The sequence below is a fragment of the Hordeum vulgare genome, chromosome 1H (assembly GCF_904849725.1).
Source record: "Hordeum vulgare subsp. vulgare chromosome 1H, MorexV3_pseudomolecules_assembly, whole genome shotgun sequence".
Lineage (NCBI taxonomy): Eukaryota > Viridiplantae > Streptophyta > Magnoliopsida > Poales > Poaceae > Hordeum > Hordeum vulgare.
Genome location: NC_058518.1, coordinates 74,773,017 through 74,789,827, shown reverse-complemented (window position 1 = coordinate 74,789,827; position 16,811 = coordinate 74,773,017). Strand labels below are relative to the sequence as shown.

At 40.1% G+C, this 16,811-nt stretch overlaps 1 protein-coding gene across 1 annotated transcript; it reads right to left on the bottom strand.

Annotated features, from left to right (window-relative positions):
• Window positions 1–477: 477 nt before the first annotated feature.
• On the bottom strand, window positions 478–9,185 carry LOC123424918 (protease Do-like 2, chloroplastic). The gene is made up of 21 exons (XM_045108606.1): window positions 8,918–9,185; window positions 8,688–8,819; window positions 8,046–8,099; window positions 7,720–7,793; window positions 7,196–7,259; window positions 6,591–6,635; window positions 6,032–6,139; window positions 5,757–5,834; window positions 5,070–5,136; window positions 4,826–4,884; window positions 3,936–4,035; window positions 3,521–3,600; window positions 2,848–2,904; window positions 2,593–2,696; window positions 1,886–1,973; window positions 1,708–1,793; window positions 1,595–1,619; window positions 1,428–1,499; window positions 1,294–1,344; window positions 1,146–1,206; window positions 478–1,061 (listed from the first exon to the last, which is right to left on the bottom strand). Exons 1-21 carry the CDS (start codon window positions 9,080–9,082, stop codon window positions 817–819), a joined length of 1,815 nt encoding a protein of 604 aa, XP_044964541.1. The 5' UTR covers window positions 9,083–9,185; the 3' UTR covers window positions 478–816.
• Window positions 9,186–16,811: the final 7,626 nt, after the last annotated feature.

Sequence of the window (16,811 nt, the reverse complement as noted above, 5' to 3'; positions counted from 1 at the left end):
TATATCATATTATTCATATTTCAACATAGTTTCTAATGGTATGATTTTTATGACATGAAATAAATATATTCTTCATCAAATTAATGGTCCTAAGTTAATAAGTCCTTTATTTTAAGCTTTAAGTGGATTTTAAAAAACAAACTCAAAGTAAAGGAGAGCGAAATAATCACATGTTCCTAAATTTACAGCAGTACTTTGATTTAAGTGTGGCTTAAAAAACAAATGTTATAAAAAAGAGAGTAAATTAATCATATTTTCCTAAATTTACATCGATAGTTCAAATAAACAATTGGATTTCAATATTTTGGTTCATCTTGTACCACAAGAACACATGATGATGTATTTTTCATCTTCTTTTTTTTTTTGGCTTGCAACATTGTTTGTACCGGCCACAATATCAGTTATGTCACTCTTTCTAGACCACACTGATATGAGCATGATATCCGATTTTTTAACCTTGATTGTACCAAACAAAAATAATCCAAAAAAAATTCAACAATTTATTGCACTTATGAGAATTTAAAGAATTGTTTGTCACCTAGTTGTACAAAGGGCAGCCAAGGGATGCGCCACAACGCAGTCCACAGTCCCTCGAAAAATGTTGATGAATGAAACATTTTGTGATTTTAACATACAACATACTCTAAAAATTACACCTAAACTAACCTTCCAGCATTAAGATACAACAAAATACAACATGGTTCGGCTTTTGCCACTATCAACTGTATTTGCCATCGGGTAGACGAAAAAACCCGCAGGTGTAATTACCATTTCGACTGGCGTTGTTGGTTTCTAGAATGGAGCAATAGCAGCTTCTCACGCCCACAGCAGACAATCAACGCCCAGTTCAAAGTTTGTCACGGGACTGTCTCCGAAATCCTCGCCTTGGTTTTGGACCTCATGGTTTGTGTCAACGTAGGGCTCCGATAAATCCATTGACCTTACAGAGGGGATGGCATGCTCTTTTTGGATATCTGACGATGCGGCTACTGCTTCTTCCCGGTCCAACACAACGAGGAAGTCGTCTTCGAATTCGAATGTCAAGAACTTGTCTTGACAGGCTACACATTTGTTTTAACCATGATAAGATTAGCATGAATAAATGGTTCTAGAAGGCTATTCAACAGGAAGCAGCCTGTACTTACTGTCCACTAGATGAGCAAGGTGGTGGATGTTCTTTATCATAGTTCCATTTAGTTTTATGACCTGATAAAATTATTGGTTACAGGAACATATTAGCTGAACGAAAATGCATAACAAGATAGCTACAAGTGGAGGAGACAAGAGGTTTACTTGTTGATTGCCCATGTGCTCGTACCCGATGTTGACATCGTTCGCCAGTACCTGGACAACATTGATAACTTAAGAACGTGATAACACGCAGCACTAGGACTAGTCAATTCATCTAACCACGAAATACAACATACCTGAGATACAATTACGATTTCCTCCCCTTCGAAGGTTGATAGAGAATATCGTGCCTTCGCCAACAATTTTAACTGTACACAAAGACAAGATATCAATAACAGTAAGAGATTGCGGGTCTTCCAAAAAGGCAAGCTGCAGGCAGGATGGTCATGTGGAATGATCTTACCCCTAAAGTATCTTCGCACTCTTCCCTGCAAATGAAGATAAATTTATGTGTTAGTAACTAAAACCTTTCTGACACCAAGCATGGAATGAAAGAGGAAATAGTTGGTTACTTACTCTATAAATGGTTCCGTTAAAGGCGTGAAGACAAGGCCGGCAACTATCAGATAAGAAGGTTGACCCCCATCAACATTGAATGGCACCTTATTTGAGGATGAAGAAAATTGTGAAATCGGTGAAATTTTTACATTTCTAGTTTTAGCTCATGAAATGATCAAGGGCCATAGTGTCTTACTAAATGTTTTCTTGGACGCAAAACGGTCTGCACTTTCATGACTTTGCCTTCCCGAATGATACCTAGCTGGGCAACATCACCTGCATACCTGATTAATAAAATAACGATTGTTTAACGCAGTTCATGCTATCATGTTGGAATATTTTATTTTCTTCAGATGTTAAAGGATGTTATTAGTGTCAAATTTATATGATCCACATACAAGATTAATGGAAGAAAATTGCAATGCCTCAGATGGAAAAGGTTTATAACTTTGGTATTCAAATCAAGAGGGAGCTTCGTAGGCATTACACACAAGGGTTTTGAGCAAATGAAGAGCGGTGCACATATAATTCAAGACTGCTCAGTTCTCCATGATTTTGCACTACTGAATCACTAATGGAGGTTCAGAAGGTAACATGAAATAGATACATGTCAATGGGTGATTGCAAGGTTTTCATTTTACCCATCCATACAAATGATAGAGAATGTGACATCTATATGCATATGTACACATGTTGAAGCAAATCCCACTGGTTATGGTCAATGGTTGTCAAAATATAGATTTGTGGTATTGTGCCATTATGAAATTTCAGACCACTAGAAACTGGTGACAAAATATGTTCTGCCCTAGAACAGAACATAAATAAGTTAATAAGGTTGGGAAAAGCACTTCAAGATGATTAAGAAAATGGTAGTACTTGTGAGGAATAAGATAAAACACTTACTTTTGACTTGTGAGGTAGCGGAAAGCAATCCGCTCAGTGGACCGAAATGGTACTGTTCCTTCACATCCTACCGAGACACCATCAAAACTTGTTATCACATCTCCCTGGAGAAACAAACATCTGATCAGCTAAAGGGAAACAAATGTAGCAAATACTGTTCTGGTAACTATTAATTCAGAAAGATTCATTTGCAGGAAGAAAACCTAAAGGTAGCAAATCTGTGAACTCGACCCAAGAGATGCAGCTGCAGTTTACCTTTCGCAGAACACTGCTTGCTGGAGCAGTAGGCTCAACCCGGCGGACAAGAACACCCTTCAACCAATTAAAATGGCATGTTATAGGAGAATAATGAAAAACATAGAGCACTATTCAGTGGTAAGGACAAAACTGAGAGCAGTTTTCAGAACATACGTTTGTTGGATATAAATCGGTAACTCTTTATTTAACTGCCACATTTTATTATGTAGGGAAAATGAGTTATTGTGGTGTAATCTCTACCAGACAAAGAAATCAGAAACCTACACAACTCACTAACTACTATCTGGTACTAATACAGATGTACATCTGCATTTAGACAGTAGGCATGATACAAAATGCTGCCGTCAATGACATGGATCTCACCAGAAACTACTGGCTAAACCATATGGAAACACTGTTTTTAAGGCGTCCTGACTTAGACGCTTAGGCGATAAGGCGCCCTGGCAGTGCCTTACAAATATGCCCGCCTTAGGCGCTTAGGCGTCCGCTTTAGGTCGCCTTACCGCCTTATAAACAGCGGGTGGTGCTCGCCTTAGGTCGCCTCACCGCCTTATACACAATTTATGGAAATACATGTGTCTTTGTGTGTATGAGAGAGTTCATTCGAAAAACTCTAATAAATCTCCATATCCACAAGCTGAGGTTGAACACATATCGATAGCATACATACCTCACTTGAAGGCACCTTCAAGCTTTCACGCAGTGCTGGGTTTTCCAATTTCTGAAGTAGGACGCCCAGGCAAGGAAATCCTGCATAATGTATGAACACATTGAGGACATCAACTTGAAACATACAACAGCAACCTCGCCCTCTGAAAACAAGCACCAGTCATCACACAGTTTTACTAATGAATGCATGTTCGGTGAGTGCACATTACGAAAAACTTGTAAATATATTTAGGGGGTTAAAAAGGCTTCAGCAAAATGCCAAAATTAATACAACTCTAAAGTTTAACAGTGAAGCCCGACCAAGCAAATTTTGCAAGCAAATGAACAGACTGGTAAGTTATATGCCAATGTATAATTAAGTACTTATATAAGGCGCAGTTTGTTTGTCTTTCTTTTCAAAGATATATGTACTTTACCTGTGTATTTTCCATTTTTCCGATAGTCATTCAAGAAATGGGATACAACCGTAGTTGGAATAACATATCCAATATTTTCAGCTTCATCTGACCTGAACACCTAAACAAAAGACAGCATGAAGAAAGGGAATAGAAAGACCAGAAGATAAACGTTTAATAGTGCAGAAACGTATCTGGGTAAGTACACTCATACCAGATGTACTTAACCATCTGATGTTCATCAAAATTACGCAGTAACAGGGCTTTGAGTGCATCTTTCAGGTTTGCTAATAAAAACTTTGGGAAACATAATCTTTTATTTGAGTAGAAAAACAAAGTGGTCAACCGCTTACAAAATGTTAAATGATGCAACTCTAATCCATGATTAAGTAAATCCGATCTGAATTGATACAACAAAGCCATATAACCTGTTTTCTGAACCAAAAACCAAAACACTTCCCCTCATGTCTAGATGGAGGCTGCAACTATTTTTATTAATAGAACGGTGGCTACCTCTTGAGCTTGAGACCTTATGCCTCTGATACCATGTGAGGAAACATGAAACTTGTATTCCCATGAGGCCATAGACCGTATATACTCACACTGACACACATATTGGTGTGGTAAATATGCAGAGAAACCCTTATACAACAGGGATATTAGACAGCTAATACACCGAAAGTGTATACAACTCTTAACACATTTTACTAATGTGAATCGGTATTTGGTTTCACACCTGATTTGTCTTAACACACTAGTATGTACTCCCTCCGTTCCAAAATACTTGTTGTGGTTTTAGTTTAAATTTTAATTTGGAGTAAAACCACAGGTATTTTGGAATGGAGGGAGTACATCACTTATATCCACAGTTCTACACATCGGCTATGTAAACAAGTAACAAGTAAAAGTACCTGAAATGCTACTCCAATGCATTCCCCTTGCTCATTAAATGCCGGTCCACCACTGTTTCCTGCCAGAAAGCAAACAAAACCAAACTCATCTTACCATTTGGCAGAAATAAATTTAGGTCAAGATCAGGTAGAACTGTAGAAGTAACACAATATCGATGTTTTATATATCCTCCTCAAAAAATTAAAAAATATAGCAAGGAAATCCCTTCCTAAATCAAATCACAAGTTCAAGGCAAAAGCAAACCTGCGTTTATTGCTGCATCAATTTGAACCCCAAGAAGATCTGATGTTCCATGCGCATATGGTGTGACCTGGGCTATTCCAAAGGTAAAATAGTATAAGTGCAACTATGTAACTAAAGCAATATTAAATGTGATTGTCTTAGAAATATATATAATTTGAGCTTAGCTGTATCAATATACACCTCTGAAACAATACTGAATTTGCTGTAACTTCAGTGAGTGACATGGAATACGTATTTTCATCAAACAAGGTCACGAGAGCAAGAGAATAGTACATTTGACCTTCTGAAATAAAGCTACGGTAACTATAAGCCTAATATTTTGAGACAGACGGAGTAACTGATAACTACTTACCTACCAAACTAATTAAAACTATTTAGCTAATGTTAGAATATGAAGGTCGTTTTTTGACAGCAAAAAAAGCTTGTGTATTCCAGAAAGCCATATTGATAACCATCATAGAAAGCAGTTTAATTTGTTTCCACATCCTAGAAGCATGCGCTGGAAAAAGAGACAGTATTAGCTATCGAACTGCTATACAAACACACAAGGAGTCAAGGCTTTTTTGATAGCCGAGAAATAGGACAATCATTGTATGCATGAAACACCATCTCTTTTCTGCTTGTTAGGGGAAGAGTCCATTCAAAAAGTACAATGTAAAGAAAACTGAATCAGCCAAGAGATAGCACCTCAATGCGTGATACAACGCCTTTTGTCACAGATATAGTGTCTCCACCAAGAGGATACCCGACAACAGTTACTGAATCCTGAGATAAACCATCAGAACGATGTCAGATAGCAAAAGAAATAGAAAAAATGACATATCACTCAATATCAACCAAGTATCGTACATATCTTTACAAATGTAGCTACAAATAGTAATAACGAAGGGCTGGTTCATTTGACGCTACTGTCACGCTTTCAGTAAGTGCATGGTACATTCGAACATTACATAGGTAATTACCTGAAGACATGGCAAACGACCAAGTTGAAGTGGTTCTGTACCTCGCCAGAACTCTTCATTCTCGACAGAGAGCATCGCAAGATCACATTCTGTGCCTCTAGCTAAGACCTGTAAACTACTTAATCAGGCAACCAAACCAGATTTCGGAAAAAGTTAATTAAAGTTGCAACTAATAATCAAAATATTATTTCAAAAGATAATATTAACATTAAATAGCATTTACAGACCTTTGCAAATGTTAGACAATCAAATCATCGTCCGAGGAACTTATTATTTTTTCTTCAGTTTTGTAAGCAATCCTATGTGCCTACTGTGGAGACTCAGACCTTACCGATCTAGAGGAATGTGGTCAATCAGAAAATTTGGCAAACCAAGCTTGATATGCACAACAGAACATAACAGTAACAGAAGGACTCAGGAGTAAAAGGTAGACTCATTGTCGAGGGAGTGTCTGATGTAAGAACACTCTAAGCATGTGCCCATGTTCAGGTAATCCAGATTATGTGAGCACAATTTTGGATAAAATGTCGATAAAGCAGCACAGTTGCAGGGAGAATACCTTGGCGACGTATTTTTTGTCATCTCCCCTTCGCTTTACTTTAATCTGCATATAAAAGAAGACTTAGTTTAATATTGTAAATGACATAACTAAATCATTAACCGCCAGAAACAAATGATACAAGATATTTAATTATTGACAGAACTTTTGAATTAGTCTAACCCATACTAGTTATCCAAAACTCCAAAACTAAATAATCCCAGTAAATTCAGAGAAAGCAATTTAGAGTCAAAATACATGTTAGTGGTTGAACTGAAACTCAGTTTTAGAGCTACGACAAGATTTTAGCCAAGTTTGTGCAGTTCTTGCATTATTGGAGCGCCTCGGAGCTGGAATTAGCTTCATTCTGTTTACATCCCATGCTATGATGTGATCATGTGGATAGTACACCCAGCTAAATAAGAATATGGGATTTTTTAGCCAGGTTTCGGGACAACTTACAGGTCATTCAAACTAAAATCAGTGAAATAATTGATTGTTCTGCCTAAGAAGAATGTTAGGAAGCAATGCTTCTTCAAAAGAAGGTATATACGAAAATGTGGATCCAAGAGTCTGCTATAAAATAAAAAGAAGAAATTCATAGGTATGTCTAATTAAGTAAGCACCTGGGTGTCATGTTCAACGCAATGTGCATTTGTCAATAGTTTATTATCACCAATCATAAAGGCACTGCAAAAGAAATGTGTAGTAAGATAAGCAGAAGTTCTAAATTCAAGACATGAGGATCACCACTGAAATTATATTGAAATGAGTGACTGCATCCAGATATTCAGATAAAGGTTAAGGTATAAAAGTGAGAGTTGCTTGTTCAAGACTTCAAAATGTATGCAGCCTTTCAGAATGAAACAACCACCAGATATGTTTGCAATTTACTTGTGAAGCTGTCCAGTCAGTTTGTGAAACATAAAACCGAAAAGGAACACTGCATCACCCATCTAACATCATTAAGTCAATATATCCCTAACTGCAGCATATTGAATCCAAATGCTTATGCCCGCACCCTTTCCCATCCACTCACTAAACATGCAGGACGAGGGATGTCAATAGTCAGTGCCGAATATAAAAATGATAAATGAAAAGAACTACAATAAACAATGTAATCATATATAAGTATGAGGCCAATACTTGCCTCCCAGTGCTTGAATGTTGCCTTTGCTTCTGCCAAGGAAGCCCATAATCAGGTCTAATATGAGTGCAGTAGACCTAACAAGAGATCAAATAGTTAAGCCCGACATACATGGTTAATAAAAACAAAGCACAACACTACAACATAAAATCAAGGTAACAATGACCTTTTGACTTCGATCAGGCTAGAGCACTATGCTTGACAGACATACTTATACACAAAGTACATTTATAATACCATAAGCAGCATCTAGCACACACATCAAGTTCCCGCACTAAACTAGCAGTGTCTAGCATAATTGACAGCCAGGAAATATTATTGAGACCCACCTTAACAACAGCATTAAGGAATTTGTCCTCTTCAAGATCCTCAAAATCCGCAACCTAGCACAACACATAGTTAGCAGAAAAACCATGCAACTTTTATGATGTCATCGATCACAACACTAAATGCAACAAAAAATAGAAAAACTTGTGGATATAAGAGTCACAATAGCTAATACGTCCACAGAAATAGATCACAGGACAGTAAGAACACACATTAAGGATCTCAGAGACGTCGAAGGAGAGTTGAGAGGTTCTAGACAAAAGTATAGGCATGAAGGTGTAATTGCTGCAACGGTGAGCTTACATGGCAAACAAAAGGAAACGTGGCTCTATCAAATGGTGAATGCGGCAATTAAGACTGCAATGACAACTTGCATATCCCGAAAACAGATACATACGACAACGGAGAGTACTGAATTGTAGTAGTACGAAACACCCACCCAATCCAAACAGCAAACACTGCCGTGCTTACAGAACCAGGAAGCAATTCGATACTAGTAGCTCCCAGCCAATAAAATGGCCTACTTGGAGCCAATTGGAATGTCCATCCTAAATTGAAATCTAGTAGTTCTACTTAAAAGTTAAAACTCTTAGCACTGTACAATGTGCACAACCAAAGACATGGCATTTCATTGCGCTTCGCACCTGCGGATCCTTGAAGTCGACGGAAAGCCCCTTATCCTTGCGCGTTGACGACGCCAGCGAGCCCCCTCCGCCGCCGCCGCCGCCTCCACCGCCAATGACGCCGCCCCGCCGTTTCTTGGACGCCCCCTCCACCTGCGAACCACCCCAAAACGAGTCCCGGCACGTCAGACAAGAGGTCCCTCGGCATGTTACTCGGGAGCACGGGCGGCGAGCGCACGAAAGAAGCGCACCTCGTCGAAGCGGCGCGTGACGCGGCGTGAGGAGGGCGGGTGGCGCGGCGCGCAGGCGACGGCGGGGCGGAAGCGGCAGGAGCATGACGGTGGGGAGGAGGAGGAGGCGGAGGTGGAGGGGAAGGGGAGGGCCGGGGAGGCGAAGAGGGCGGCGAGCGCCGCCATTGCTGCTGCGCGTGCTTCGAGGGCGCGGTTTGATTGATTTGGGTTTCCCTCTCGCCGCGACGAGGGAGCTCGGCTCCTTATCCTCGACCTCAGAGAGAGTGGAGCAAGCAGGGGGGAGCACGTGCGGGGCGCGTGAGATAAGACTTCGTGGAGCGACCCGGAAGGCCCAGAAGTACCGCATACCAGCCCGCTTGTCGGCCCATGTAGCCCTTCCTCTACTTCCATTTCTATTTGTTTTTCCTTTTTTCCTCAATTTTTTTGTTTTTTCCTCTTTTATGTTTTATTTTGTTTGTAAAATAAAATACGTTTTTAATTAATTTACTTTCATATACAAAAAAAACTTTTCCCTTTTACACGTATTTTTTTTTACCTTTTGGGTAATACAAAAATGATTTTTTCGAGATAAATGCACGTTTTTTCTTGACCATTTTTTCCTTATTCGTTTGTTTCCCTTATGATTTTTGTTTTGCTTTTATGTACATGAGTATCTGCTCTGAGATACATAAACATTTATTTTGGAACAAATGAATTGTTTTTCCACATTATGAACATCTTTTTGAGAATATGAACATTTATTTTCACACATAAGAACATCTTTAGGTAAACACGGGTGCATTTTTTTCAAATACATGAATAGTTAGTTTAATATACATAAATATTTATATTTTCATGAAAACTATTCATAAAGAGGCAAGATCATTAGAGACCCATAAACTTTCAATGTATGTGATGGTTTAGTCCACAAACTTGCAAAAGCTTAAAGTCGATTCGGCATGTCTAAAACCTTAAGAGTAATTTTGTCTTAAAATGTGATAGCATTCATTATCAAGAATTCAAAACCTACACGTGATGCGTGTCCAAGAGATATATTATAGGGTTGTATATATGAATCAGAAATTCACAGGGACACACACCTGATCAGCCCACCTTGCCGCACGTTTGCTTCGTGATCCGCAAAGTTTTGGTTTCCGCATGAGGGGACAACAAGTTCTAAATTTTAGTTTATGGAACTTACTGATTTTGTCGTTCTCGTATCAAATTTCAGCGCTTGAAACTTGGTAAATTTATAAAATCTTGTCAAAACATATTCAAAAGGGGTCTTATTTGAAAGCCCTCAGCACAAGGACACAAATATGCAAAGGAAACATAATTTTCACTTTTGGTTCAAAAGATACAAAAGATTCAGGACTGAAAACCAAAAGAGAAACGAGGTAGGTGCCCCCACCCCTGCATGCCATAAACCCTCGCCCAATATGAAGCCTATGTTAATTCTAGTAGGCACGCCCATGTATCATTATTCATGTTTACCTTGAGGTGCCTCATCCTGGTCATCGATATCACCCGAAAACTTCCTAGAAAATCAAGAGGCGTCGAGTCATCATCATCATGGAGGTAAACTAGGAACCGACTGTGATACTTGTGCTACTCAAGAGTAGAGAGGCATGGATAGACCCCATCCTACCCCCGGACCAAATCAGGCATAGTAAAGAAGAATCCAAAAAAAAACTCAACCATAAGACACTAGGATATAAAGTAATTGACGCCAATCTTTGTCACAGAGGTGCTAAAGAGATCCATATGAAGTTTATCACCAACGATCAAGGAAGGGAGCTACTGAGGAAATCTGTGGGTACATGCTTCTCCATGCATCATCTTCCTCTACATGCGAGATGAGGGGAGAGACACCAAGTTTATCACGAGATACTCCCTTCATTTTAATATACAAGACCACTATCAAAATTACAATTTGCAGAAATACAAAGCCACTAACACTAATCGATGCATTATGAATGGTGTTTGCCTCGTAGTACTAACAAAAGAGGACATTAATTATTCCTTGCATGCATGTGGGAGTGAGGTCATTGGCTTGATGTATATGAGAGAAAAATTATATTAATTTACACGGCAAACAAGAAGACAAGATGTCTTGCAACATTGATTTAAAAGGCATTAGCTTTTGTCTTAGTACCTCTAATACAGGTTTGTGGCCTTTGTATACAAAAATGGAGGTGTATGGAGGATGGGTGGCAACGATGGGAGTGTGTATGGTGAGAAAAGAGGAGGTGACAATCAACGTGAGGGGTAAACTTATGGTACATGTGGGGTACTGGGTTGGGCTGAGGTGAAGTCTGGCAAGAAGCACACTAGTGACAGACGCTAATAAAGACTCATCAGTAAAAAAACATGACCGTCACTATTGATGTCTCTTCGGCAGTAATTCCTTATTGTCGTGTGGCACCCCGATAGAGGGCCGAAGCACGCCCGTCCCCAGGATAAGACCGGACGCACGCCAAAGACATGATACATAAATTCCAGGCAAAAAATGGCTTTATTAATATATTGGAGTATTACAATACTGTTGCTCACAACAATATTACACAACTCCAAAGCTAGCTAAATGGCTGCAAAGGTCTTGAATCAGCGGCAACAATGTCTCTGGCTGGGCTCCATAACTCACAGGATTGGCTGGGTTACGATCTAGCACGATGAGTCTTCTCCTGCAACTGGCCACGTGCAAGGCCAGGTGAGTACTTTGAATGTACTCGCAAGACAACCAAATACATAGCATCCAAACAAGCAGATAACAAAGCTAGTATTATAATTATATAATAGCTATTCTAAGCATGGCATGGAATTAACAGGAAAATATGAATCAAGCATAGCGTGACATGGATGAAACATGTAATCTACCTAACTAGCGTGGCAAACATCACACAAGTGCTTAAATAGCCTACTGTTATTGAATACCAACTTACTCTCTTCTGGGTTATTCCACAACCCTCGACATACTCGTAATACAACCTGAATGGATCCAAATCACCTCCAAATCATATAGTCATCTGACTACTCATCATATAGCCATCTCTTGGCTAACACATCATGTCATCGACATCCTCTGTTGTTCACACAAGATGAATTTCTTCCATCATTACTAACACTGATATGGTTGACATCTACTGAGGTCTGGTCGGGTTGTCCAATACCATGGACTCGGCTATTCGAATAGGTTTGACACTCTGTAGAGGTTGCACACTTTACCCACATCCTGGAGCACTGACCTCGTGATCCCATTCGGATGGACCAGTGTTGCTCCAACGAAACCTGCCTGACCCGTGACTGTTCCATCGTACCACCAACATTCATCCTCCCCCGGAGTCCTGCCCTGGGTGGCCATGTGCCCTCATGACACCTGCCACCATCGTGGCCAAACTAAACTGTCCCAAATGGGGACGCCGACACAAACAACTCAACTGGCTCACAGGGTTATCACCGCCTACCTGATCAGGGTAGCACGCGTGCATAATCATCCCTCTTTGGAGGTACCGGTGAAAGAGCACGCGGTCAAACCAAGTCAAGATCGTCCCATATAGGCAAATGTGGTTGTACGGGTAAGCCCGGATAGGTGACTCAAGATCAACCAACCATGTTATCTTAGCTACGGATAATATCTCTGTCATAGCTGACACTCCGATAGTAATCCAATAATCACTAAGCTCAAGCTAGTACTGTTGATCGATATCCATAAACTGTCGGATGAAACCCAATGTAATCATAGACAGTAATATCAACATCATGGCATGAGATCAAACCCTAGTACTACATGTCAATGTTACTAACAATATTATTAATAGCATGGTATCATGTGATCAAGACATGACATTAGATAAAAGGTAATGCTAAGAGCTACTACCGATATCATCACACATGTATGCAAATACAGGCTAACAGGCGATACATATAAACACACAGGATGCAAGCAAAGTTATCACGCAAGTCCGGAGCTAATGATAAGAGGTTGGCTTACCTGAGGGTCAACGAATACTCTGGGAAGAAGCGTGATAAAACACCGGGAAGATTTGCCGGAGAGGGTTCTCTCTCGAAGGGCTCGATCGGAGGGCAAGGGCAAACCAATCATTTCTATTGTGCAAACACATAATGAAAATCATACTATCTACACGGGCTCGACGAGACGAAAGCGTGTGCGCTGGTTTTACCTCAATCGGAGCTACGAGCGCAAAGTTATGGGTGTTAGAGCACGAGGGACTAGTCTGTAAAAAGAAATATTGCAAACAGGTCCCTCAGGTAGAAGCAGATCGCGCCTTTGGCAAGAATACGCTTTCCAACAGGGAAAACGTATTCTACGAAATGCGTTTCCACTTAATATGACTGGGGGCCGGGGTTGACTTTGTTAGCCGGCTGACGGGTGGGACCCGCCCTATCTCTCTCTCTCTTCCCTCTCTCTCTCCTCCCTCTCTCTCTCCTCCCTGGCTCGTCTCCTACCTCTCTCCAACGCGACAGAGGGCAGGGGAGGGCGCCGGCCGCCGCGGCTGCCACCGCTCTGCCGTGAGGGAGAGCCGGCCGGAGGGCGCAGGGGGCCGCCGCTCCTCATCGCGCTCACGAGTGGCCGCGGGGTCACCCGAGGCGGCCTGAAGCGCCACCGCTGCGACGAAGACAGAGCCGGCGCCGGTCGGGCTCGATGCTGACACGTGGGGCCATGGCGGCGCCTGTGGAGGGTCGGGGCCGGCTGCTGGAGCTCGAGGGTTCACGGGAGGGGCTCGGGGACGCCCTTAAATAGCTCCGGGGGAAGGTTCTCGCGACGCCGGGAGAAGCTCCGGGAACCATGGTGAGATTCTGACGGCAGTCACTTCCAAGAGCAAGGGAACAAGAGGGAGAGGGATCTAGAGGGTGAGGGAGGGTAGTGGGGAGCTTGCCGGCACTCCTAGACAAGCTAGAACCCACTCGAATCAAGCTCCGGTCAACTCAAATGCATAGAGCTCGGTTTTAGCACGCTCTCCACGTGGTCACCACGGTGCCACGACATTGCCACGCCCCACAAGCTTCCAAGTCATGTCTAAGTCATCTACACACTGCTCTGAGTTGACCTATGCATGTGCACAACACTGGGGAGCAATGGTGTGACCAAACCAAAGCTAAATAGTCTCCAACAGCAAGGTGTTTGTGTTGTGGTGTAGCCACCACAATGCACCTCTTGGCATGATCTTTGGCTGAGGTTGACCACTCACTAAGGTCACTATCCTAGCCAAAATTCAGCACAAACAAATAAATCTAGGGGGTACTTCCTTTGTAACTTGGCATTCTGACTAGAAATGAAGAAGATGATGCTCGGGTTAATTGGCTAGATGCAAGTGGATGAAATTTGGAGGAGACTAATGATTTAGGCATATGATGTCACTGTAAAAGTTTCATACCATTTTCATAAATATAAATGGTACTTCCTTAACAATGCTCCAATCTGGACAAAAACTTAAATAATTTGCTGAGGAAGATTGGCTAAAGGGAATGTGTTAAATTTTGGTGGACAAGGATAATTTATCATAATGAACTAATCTGCAAAATTTCAACTCAAGGAAAACAACGAATCAAGCAATTCCTTTGCAAACAGAAAATCTGAACAGAATTTGCAAAGGGATGTTGTGCTCAATTTTTGAATTGGGTAACTTGATATTTTGATGGAAATGATGAATATATGGATATGAGAAGCTCCACAAATTATTTAGGATTTTTCCTAGCTACCAAAATGGTAGTTCCTTTGGAAAGGCCCCAAAATGCAATATTGTCTTTAAATAGGAAATGGTCATTTTTCCCCACTTAGTGATGACCAATATTTTATGAGAGCTTCATATGATCACAAATAATATCTCCACAAGTTTTCATGACCTTGGGAGATGGATAGATATTTTCTTGGATTTAATTCCTTAGAAAGGCAGAAACATGAATTAATTCTAGAGGAGAAATATTGCATATGACTTGGCAATATTTTTGCACTTCTAGGGTCTATGAGGGAAGAATGATCTCTGGGAATTTTTGGAGGATTATCAGAGCAAGGGAAGTGATGGCTCTTTTGTAAACCAAAGGCAGGATTCCGAGTTCCAATATTTCAGAGCTAGGATTTCAAAGAGGTTCGGGGTTTACTCCACAAGGGCAAGGTGGCACAAGGATATGGGAAAAGCATTGAGAGGTTGGGGATAGACTGGATTCACGTGGTCATTTGCCAAATTCCAGAGGGAAATTTTGAGAGAGAAAAGCTACGAAGGAATAACAGCACAAAAATCGATAACCCGATTTTTGGGGTGTTACATGCCGACAACACATATTTACGCCCTAGTGATGATTTGTTTCTCTGAAACTTGATTGTGTGCTAGAATCACTACCGACGGGTTTCTAATGGTCTATTAGTGTTTCTGCTGGTGAGCTTTGGTCAAAGTTTTATGCATCCCTTGTACATAACTAGTATAAATGCCCATGTGTTGCACCGGGTAAATTTTTTAAAAAATTAGGCTAAGTATTTATTTTTGGACTATGAAATTTGGATGTACCTTAACAATGTTTGTCATGACCTATTTCAGCTTCACATTTTCATTTCGTCCGATGAAAGAGTAGGTTGTGTATGAAATAGCCTTTCGATCAATTTTATTTTTATTCCTTGGAATTCCGTGGAATCTTTCAATCATTTTTTCTATTCCTTGGATTTCCCGAAATACAAATAATTTGGCCCCAAAAAGTTTACTACACATATGTTTTTTTACCATTACTATATGTATGTTATACGGCTTACATTTGACCCACATACTAAGTCCGGCCCAAAGTAGACCGGCTGGGTGCGTCTGGTTAGGGGGAGGTCTTCCAACACTCTTTCTCGTGGGCCGGCCCATGTAGAATGCGTTGGTCCTTAAAAATAAATAAAAAGTTCATAAAACTTAAAAAAATCAGATTTGCAAAAAAAGTTCAAAGATTATAAAAAAGTTTCACCTATTTTTTAATATATTTATATTTTTTCAAAAAGTTCATAGAATTCGAAAACAAAATCATTGATTTTCAAAAAAAGTTCATCGATTTTTAAAAAAGTTCGTCAATTTTGAAAAACAGTTCATTGACTTTGAAAAAAGTTCAAGAATTTTAAATTATGTTCATCGATTTTCAAAAAAAGTTCGTCGATTTTTAAAAATAATCATGGATTTTCAAAAAAATCATCGATTTGAAAAAAATTCACACGCTAAAACACATGTCGGATCTCTAAATGGGTCGGCCCATGGCGGAGCGCTGCACGCGCCGGTTAGCAAAATTTGCCTTTCACCGGTGCTTGTGGTGCTAAATAGGGTTTCCCGTGGTTAGGCACTGGAGCAGCCGAGCTGGGTAACTCTTATTTGGTGCTGCAGGCACCGGTTAAAGTGCATTTTTCTTAACCGGCGCCTACAACGCTCGGTCATGGGCCGGCCTAGCGGGAGGGAGATTTTTTCGGTTTTATGAAGTTTCTAGAAGCTTCCTAGATGGGTTTTTTTAGGACTGGTTTTTCTTCTCTTTTTCTCTTTTTTTCTTTTCTTTACTTTTTTTACTACTTTTTCATTTCCATTTTATTATTTTATATTAATTTTATTATTTTTTTAAAAGTGCAGCCTTTTTGTGATTAACTTTTTTTCAAACAAAGAAACTTTTTACCAAATCACTAAGCCCTTTTCAAAAATTTCTATGAACTTTTTTCAAATCGATGAACTGTTTTCAAATTTTGATGAACATTTTTGGAAATTTGATGAACTTTTTTTGAAATGGATGAACTTTTTCAAAAAATGATGAACTTTTTAAGGTTTGTGAATTTTTTTCCAGTTCACGAACTTTTTTAAAACTTTTTTTTGAAATACATGAACTAATTTTCAAAATCTCTGAACTTTTTAGAAAAGAGTGAACTTTTTTTAGATCAGAGTGATTTTTC